Source organism: Sinocyclocheilus rhinocerous, unplaced genomic scaffold (assembly GCF_001515625.1).
Source record: "Sinocyclocheilus rhinocerous isolate Xijiao unplaced genomic scaffold, SAMN03320098_v1.1 scaffold285, whole genome shotgun sequence".
NCBI lineage: Eukaryota > Metazoa > Chordata > Actinopteri > Cypriniformes > Cyprinidae > Sinocyclocheilus > Sinocyclocheilus rhinocerous.
Window position 1 is genome coordinate 2070010 of NW_015630288.1, and position 8883 is coordinate 2078892.

At 39.1% G+C, this 8883-nt stretch overlaps 1 protein-coding gene across 1 annotated transcript; it reads left to right on the plus strand.

The window, feature by feature from the left end:
* Nucleotides 1-309: 309 nt before the first annotated feature.
* Nucleotides 310-7468, plus strand: mepcea (methylphosphate capping enzyme a). The gene is made up of 5 exons (XM_016552271.1): nt 310-882; nt 1475-3347; nt 4431-4649; nt 6432-6555; nt 6645-7468. Exons 2-5 carry the CDS (start codon nt 1506-1508, stop codon nt 6695-6697), a joined length of 2238 nt encoding a protein of 745 aa, XP_016407757.1. The 5' UTR covers nt 310-882; nt 1475-1505; the 3' UTR covers nt 6698-7468.
* The last annotated feature ends 1415 nt before the right edge of the window (nt 7469-8883 follow it).

Genomic DNA, 8883 nt, shown 5'->3' on the forward strand with positions numbered 1-8883 from the left:
CAAAGCACACATGAACAAAACCACTCTCTTATTATAATACTACAGATTGAAACATGCGTCATATGCGGGAGGTTTAACGAGGTCGCCGCGCAATTCGTGAGGCGATGAAGCCAGTTTAATAACGTTGACTTTTATGAGCAGGCACATACTTAGGGCGCCTAAAAAGTAGAATCTAGGCTAATCCCTCCCTACATATTCCATGATTGGACAGTGAAACGAGGGTTTCCGGAACACGCGTGTACTATTGGCCGGTTTAGCTGCTCATCGCGACGTCATCAGACGCTCGAGATATATAAAGCACTGAAAGCCCCGTTCCTCATAGCGAGATTCTGCAGCTCGTTAGTTAGTTCAGCCGAGTAAGCGCAGTAGTTTAGCTGATCAGTTAAGGGGTTAGAAAAATAAACAGAAAACGACCATTGTGATCAGTACCTCCACACAGCCTGCCGATATTCTAAAATAGAGTTCGTTTGTGTTTCACTAAGCTTTATTTTAAGGGGCGTGTCCTCTGAATGTATTATTTTGATTGTGAACCTGACGTAAGTGGACAGCTGTGCGTACTGGCGCTTTCAGTGCAGGATGTGCAAGGACAGCAGTCGCTACACTGACCAGGCTGCTGTGGGTTTTTTTTTCGTCCGCTGGAGAGGGAGGCAGGCACTGGGCTGTGTACCTTTAAGAGAGGGCGGAGAGAGTTAGAGCCCCGGGCTGTGTGTTGAGCGCAGCACTGAGCCTGTTTAGGTATCTCTTCGTTTTCTCTCTTCCCGTTTTCTTCGTGCAGATTTTACTGTGTTATGTATTATTCATGAATGACGCTTGGAGGCGGGGTTTGTACAAAGTATCAATAATAACAGCAGTGTCGAGGAGGCGGGCACGCTGACACTGAAGGTGGGTGGACGTTTTGCAAACGCTGACCTAACATTTACTTTCTTTATGCACACTGACACCAAAGCATCTGGCAACGTTAAGTTCTGTATATTTTGGGCATACGGCATTTTCTATGTTCAGTAATTATGTCTTCGTAATTAGTGTGTAACTAAATGTAATTAGTCTTTTATAACGGTAGTTATACAAGGTTTTATATACATGGTTTTATAACAGTATATTAAATAAATATTTTATATATTTAATACAATAGTAAATGAGATGTGCACAAATTTGCTACATTTTAATAAACAATGTAATTTGCCCAAGATTATCACATACATAAATGGGACCGGACACTACATAGAATCATTTCAGTTTATCTAATAATAAACTTTTTATTTTATTTTATTTTTTTATCTCAAAATAACCAAATATGATTAGACTGATATATTAGTATGTCACTAATTAGGATCTTTTAGGCTTTGATCTAAATGGTTAAATTCTAGCAGGAAAACCGTAGCCTACCATGTTTTGAGTAGGTATAGTAATGATTTAGCAAATTCTTTTATGTGCATTTGGCTTTGTGGATGATTGCTTGTTGCTTTCATTTCAGATCCATGTGTCCTCCAGTGTCAGCCTGAAACATGATAGAGATGTCATTTGACAAAGAAACTGTTTTATCTTGTGAGGGGCAAACAGACCCCACTTCCCAACAGCACTCAGAACTTACTAGAAACGATACCAGCGCTCCCCATCCGTCCGGGAACACCACAGTTATAGACCTCAGCAAAGAGGCTGGTGAAGAGGCAGGAAGTGAGACATCACTGGAACACAGAGAGAAAACCACTACCCCAGATAACAATACTCAGAGTGAAAGTGGGGTTGTTGGGGTCGAATCGTCTACAGAAACTCAAAATGGCACCCAGCAGCCCAAACCTCAACAGCAGAAAGTCAATAAGCGCCGCAGCACGATGAGCGCTGGATTCAAACACCCTGGTTATGGTAAACGACGACGGCGTGCCAACTCTGAGAGCGAATCCGTCCTGCCAACCAATTTCCTGCTGGGCGGGAACATTTTTGACCCACTCAACCTTAACAGCCTTTTGGATGAAGAGGTGAACCGGGCTCTCAACGCAGAGACGCCTAAATCCTCGCCATTGCCAGCCAAAAACAGAGACCCTGTAGAGATCCTGATACCAAGAGATATCACAGACCCCCTGAATCTCAACTGCCCCAGTGCAGGGGACAGCAGTCTGTTGGTGTCTCCCCTTAAAAGTGGAGGAGGCAGGCGAAGACATCGGAACAAGCACCATGGAGTGAGCGCTGCAAGAGTTTCGGGTGAAGGAACAGTCGCACAGATGGATTTACCAGAGTCTAATGGCTGTGCAGCAGGACAAGATGAGGGAACAACAACGCTCTCCTTGGCAAACACACTTGTTCCTGAGGACCAACCCCTATTGGACTCTACTCTTGAGGCTCAGTGTTCAAATAAGCCTAATTTAGCCACAAATGGCGGTGAGGTGAAGGAGAAAACCATTGATATGTCAACCGCACCTTCATCCACAAACCCCACCAACCCTCCATCAAGCAGGCAGCGAAAACGCAGGCGTGCCGGAAACAGATTAGAGAATGCAGACAGTTCTAACAGCATGAGAAATTGGGGTCAGAGATCTGGGAGGCATTTTCAGCCCTCTCACACCCCAGGAACGGGCTCTCGTAGCGGAGCTGCTGAGAGGCCTCAACAGCATCCAAACCATTGGAGGTCGCAGAGCAACAGCAACCAGCTTCCACAACAGACTAAAAAGAAGTTTCAGTATGGCAACTATAACAAATACTATGGTTATAGGAACCCAGGGCTGAGCGAGGATCCTCGGATCCGTGTTATGGATCCCGAGTGGTTCAGAGGGAAGGAGGTATTAGATCTGGGTTGCAACACCGGCCACCTGACTCTATCAATCGCCAAAAATTGGCGACCGGCACGGATTGTGGGCTTGGATATCGACACAGCGCTGATACATGCTGCCTGGCAGAATATACGCCACTACCTCTCTGAGGTTCACACGCAGCAGGCCCGGCGTTCTGGGGAAAATGGGGAGGGGAATCGAGGGGAAGGGAAGGAGAGGATTGAGGGGGATTTAGTGGAAGAAAAGAGTCAGAGGAAAGAGAAAGACGAAGAGAGTTTTGTTGTGAAAGAGGAGAGGGATGAGAAAAAAACAAAGCATGTGGACGAAGCGAATGAATGCATGGTCGAAAAAGGAATGGAAGTTGGTCGAGAAGAAAGGGACAATAAAACAACAGCGGCTGATCAGGGAGAAAGGAGTAGGAAAATGGAAGATGAACCATCGGCAGGTCTCCCTGATGGAAAGCGTTCATTCCCTGTCTCGCTCCGGATCTCAAGAGGACCCATAGCTGGCCCCCCTTTGCCTGAGATGATCACAAACAGTCTCCCTCCTGGAGATTTCCCTGCCAACGTGACCTTTGTCAAGGTAAGGCTGTTTTTTTTCTTGTAGCTTTTTTTTATTTGTAATTCATGTTCACTGGACAGGAATGGTTTGCTCCAAAGCTCAATTAAATTGCTGTATCAAGTATGTCTGATGTTATCTTTTTTTATGCCGTATAGAAATAATCAGCATTGAACTGAACTGAGCTAAATAAAAACACCATTGTCTTCTGTAAAGCTGCTTCTCAGCTGAAATTTAATTTGTTTCCTAATTGATGAATTTTGCAACAATTTATTACTGTAAAGCTTCTTTCTAACAATCTGTATTGTATAAATGTGACCTTAAAATGTAATGTATGTAATCATAATATGAAATACAATAAATTATACAATACAACACAAGATATTCATACATTATTCATGCAGTCATATTTGAGCAGAATGGCATAGCAGCAAATAATACTAGTTGAGTAGTGAAAAACAATGAATTAAAGAAATGTTCTGCATTACACAACAGATACATGCAAGCCTGTTGTTCATATTAGTTTTAGCTATTAATTTGAATTTTATAAAGCCTTTTCTGTTTAAAGCACATACTTGTGTCAAGAAGTAATGATAATATTTATTTGAAAATAGTTCCACCTTCAAATGAAGTGCAGTAGGCACCCAGAAAGTAGTTGTGCAGCATAGCTAAAGATGTACTGGTGTCTGATGATCTGTCTTTTATCTGTTGTCCGGTTCTGCTTTTATGAGTACATGCATATACATTCTTATCCAAGAACATTAAAGCCTTTAGCTTGAAATGTGGAATGTGAAAACCTTTAGACTTGGACTGAACCAAGCCACATCCAGGGACAAGAGTGTCATTTGTCTCTTTTGACTTGGGTCAGTAAGAAGCCACCCAGGACACCTTAGCATCATGCATTGCAATGTGATTAAAAACACTTTGAACAAATTAGAGACCAAACAGCATTGCTAAGGCAACCACCTTGCATCTTAGCATCTTGGAGGTAACTTATGAAATAGGTGTGACATGGTAACTTTTGATGTGTATGTGTATATAATACTATTAGGCATGCTGCACCTGTCTGTCCGTTTTCATAATCCTCTGTCTGTCTGACCTGCACAGGGGAACTATGTGCTGGAAAGTGATATGTTGCTGCAGACACAAAGGGAAGAGTACGATGTGATCCTGTGTTTGAGTGTGACAAAATGGGTCCACTTGAACTGGGGTGATGCAGGACTCAAACGGCTCTTCCAGAGAGTATACAAGCACCTGCGGCCAGGAGGACTCTTCATTTTGGAGCCCCAGCCCTGGAACTCCTATGGCAAGAGAAAGAAACTCACTGTAAGGCCCCCCTTTTTTTGTTGTAATTGTATCTATTCTGCCAAATGGTCAGACAAAACATTTGATGTTCAAACATTGTGTTAACATGTTTCTCAAATGTGTGTCCTGTGAGCAAAATAGTGATCTGATTTTGTTTAAAAGGAATGATCTGTGATGCTTATGCACTGTAATTACAATTGCATAATGTTAAGAGTTTAATGTTTTAAAATATACCATTCTGAATATAGAAATATGAAATAAAGTAATTATATAAAATGAAACTTAAAGGGATAATCTCATGATTTACTTACCCTCGGGCCATTGTAGGTGTATATGATTTTCTTCTTTCAGATGAATACAATCGAAGTTATATTTAAAAAAATGTCCTGGCTCTTCCAAGCTTTATAATGGCAGTGAATAGGGTTTAAGATTTTGAAGCCCAAAAAGCTGTGTCCATACATCATAAAAAGAGCTCCACATGGCTCCAGGGGGTTAATGAAGGCTTTCTTGAAACGAATCAATGCGTTTTTGTAAGAAAAATGTCCATATTTAATACTTTGTAAACCTTAATCTCTAGCTTACGTACACGTTAACGAGAGAGTGGCGTTCCAGTGGATGATGTAGGCGTAGTGTAAGCTCCAGTGAGAATATTCTAGTCTTGCGAGAACCAAGTTTTGTTTACAGGAGCAAAGGAAGCAAAGTTTCCCTTGTTTAGCAAAGAAAAAACCAGTCTCCTCTTGGCTTATATCGAAATCCTTCAACATTTTTCTTTACAAATACTCGTTTTTTTTTACTTCTAATTCGTGGCCGGTGTTTTGTTTTGCTCTCTCCTCTGCGCTTCCGCATTTGTAACCATGTTTGCTTACGTCAGCCACTGGAACGGCAATCTCTCATGAATGTGCATGCAACAATGTTAGCGGAAGCTAGAGATTACGGTTTATAAAGTTAAAAAAAAAAAAAAAAACTTAAAATAACTTTTCCAAAGATGAGGCCGCAACCAATACATTTTAAACGGGACCCTGGAACAGACAAAAGTAAGCTGTTTCTAGACTTCAAAGGCCTAGTCTCGTACTAAGAAGATCAGATGTGGAATGTAGTGCCAAGCCATCTAAACCCTTAAAAACCCTGTAGCAGCATTTTGAACTAAATGTAGACCGTGATCTCCGCTCATCCATAATGAGTTGCAATAATCAAGTCTAGAGGGAAATAAAGCATTTAAAACATACTCCCATATTTTTAAATGACAGACTTGATTTTAGTTTAGCAATAGCCTCAAATCTTGAGGTGACTCAAAGATGACACCACGACAGACTTGAGCAAGAAATGATTAGGTGTTGTTTAGGTGTGATGCAAAGTAAAGTGACCTCAAAACAAGCATGTTATGAAACAAATGCAATAGCAATATATGACACCAATGTTCAGTGTAGTTCATTGTAAGTTAATGTAGGCATATGCCGGTATCAAATTCTCATGTTGCGATTAATTGCTAATGCTTTTTTCACGGTATACGGTATTATCACGATATTTAAATTTAGTTTACACAAGTCTATATGACACCAGTGTTCAGTGTAGTTCATTGTAAGTTTAATAGTTTGTAGGAACCTGGCAAAATAATACAAAATTTAACGGACATCACAGGTGTGCATATATCAGTGGCTTTGTGCATGCATTATCTAATTTAAAGCTGAAACATACAGGTTTAAAAGTGTAATTAAACCTTTTGTCACACATTGGGGCATTTTCAAGTTGGGTACTTGTTGTTTAACCACATGCATTTTATTTTATTATTGTTTAATTTCTCAGGAGACCATCTTTAAGAATTACCACAGCATCCGGTTAAAACCGGACCATTTCTCCTCCTATCTGACTACTGAAGTGGGCTTCTCCAGTTATGAGCTCATCGGAACGTCACAGAATTATTCTAGAGGTCAGAGCTTTTGAAAGGCCTTTCAGTTCCTCTCTATGATATTATGATATAATGTAAATATGTCTAACCCTCAGTTTGTCTTCTCTTAGGTTTTCAGAGGCCAATCTACCTTTTTCACAAAGGACCCTCACCTCAAAAGTGATGCCACCAGTTTAACCACCAACTTTGAGAAGAAAACTGGATTGGATTTGGGATTGGACTGGATTGGATTTTGAAAACAACCAGCATTTGAAGCCACTGGAATTTTAAGCATTTTTCTTTGATGGTAGACTTTCCATATTTTGAACTCTTAAATGGAATCTCATTGGTGCTGAATAAGAGAAATGGTTCCCCTGCCATTAAAAATAAAGGAAAACCCATCGCAATTTTTTTCCAAGGACTCTACTGAAGAATTACAGATGCAAATCAGTTTTCCCTACTGAAGCAAGATGTTTTTACCCCTCATAAACAATGGTCTTGTGAACAAGCACAATGTTGAATCCAATCAAAACATATAAAAGTAATTTCTAAGCTCCTGTTAAACGCAACTTGTTTTTCATTTGGAATGAAATTCCTAAAATGAAAATTCCTGAGCGACTCTGGCTTCCTTTCTAGCACACAAAACTGGTAAACAACCATCTAGAATTGAAATGTTTGGTGGTTGGGTATGTGAACATTTTTCTTTTCTCAAAAGGAAAGATTAGAGCATGTTCCCAGATGTTCAGTTTTCAGATTTTTGCTGTTTTGTTGTTGTTGCACTGTTGTATACTAATTTTTTTTCTTTACCCTTTGAACAAAGCATTGCTATTAACGGTTCTAGCATCTGTCTGCCCATCAGCCATTTTGCAGCCTGCATGGCTGCCACTTATTAACAAATACACTCTCAGGAAAAAAAGGTACAAAAGCTGTCATGGGGGCAGTACCTTTTCAAAAGGCACACCTTTGTACCTAAAGAGTTTATATTGGTACCTTAAAGATACAAAAATGTACATTTTGAAAAGGTACTGCCCCCATGACAGATTTTGTACCTTTTTTTTCTGAGAGTGTACCAATGGCTTAATTTTAAGTTCATCAATTATATTGCCTGGTCTAACATGATCGTAATTTTGTCCTTGGCAGTTTTGAAGCTGCAGGTTAGCTGATATGCTATGATAAAGTGTTTACCGATCTAATGTCCTTTAATAAAAATCCAGAAGGATGTGATTCCTTTTTGGTGTGGTGGGTCATAGAGAATGATGTTTAAACATTTTTATTTTTTTTAATCTGTTTTGTTCTGATTCTCCAACTGTTAAAGTTTAACAAAAACCGAGGTACATTTTGTAAATTGTTTGTCCAGAGTTCTTGTCACAGCTGAGGTAACCTTGTTGTTGTTCGTTTTATTCCTATTGAAAGGTTTGCACTAAATCGAGAGAATTACTTTGTCTCCCACATTTGTATTTTCTTGTGCAAATGTAAAGTTGGTGTATCTCTGAAAAGGGTTCTTTTCATTCAAAGGACTCCTAGAAATTGAAAAATAAACTACAAAATAACATGAATTTGTAACTTTTTTTTTAATATATATATATATATATATAATTTCAATACTTAATTGTTGACCTAGTTTATAATTATGGAAACTCACGAGCCGAGCTGTTGTGTTAAAATTATGTTGCTCTTTCCTGGTTTATTAAAGTTCAAAATTGTATAGGGTAATTCAATGCAGTATGCAAATTAACATTGTGTGATCTCCCCATGCAACACAACTCTAATTGCATAAAATTTCATTAAACATCAAGGTTTCCCAAACTGGGGTTCATGAAGTCACTGTAGGAGGTTTAAAAAGCTAAAATAAAAAGCTAATAATTAAATCATAAAAATGAAAAATTTAAATAAATCATTTTAATGTAACCACAATCAAAACAAAATACTTCGTAAAAAGAATGAAATATTTTATTGTTTACCTGCATCCCGTGTGGCCACAGAGAACTTTGAACATGCAAATGTGTTAATTTTTAACTTCTCTTAAATTTTCAGAGGGTTCTTGAAGTAAATATATTATTTTAAAGGGGTTCGGCTGACAAAAAAAGTTTGGGAATCCCTGCAGTACATGTAAGTAAGAAATAACGTGAAGGTGTGCCTTCCAATGAATTTTGAAAGCCTTCCATAGACATAGTAATACATGGTATTACTCAAATAACCCACTGAGTGATAATAATAAATAAAAAATAAAGAAACATGAATGTGTTCATCAGTAGCAATGCTGAAATGTTATATCCAGTTATCAAATGCTGACAGTTATAGCCACCTGACTAGTGACTGGTCTTTGTGTGAAATGTCCACAAGACTGGAAGATTTTCATAATGTATATAA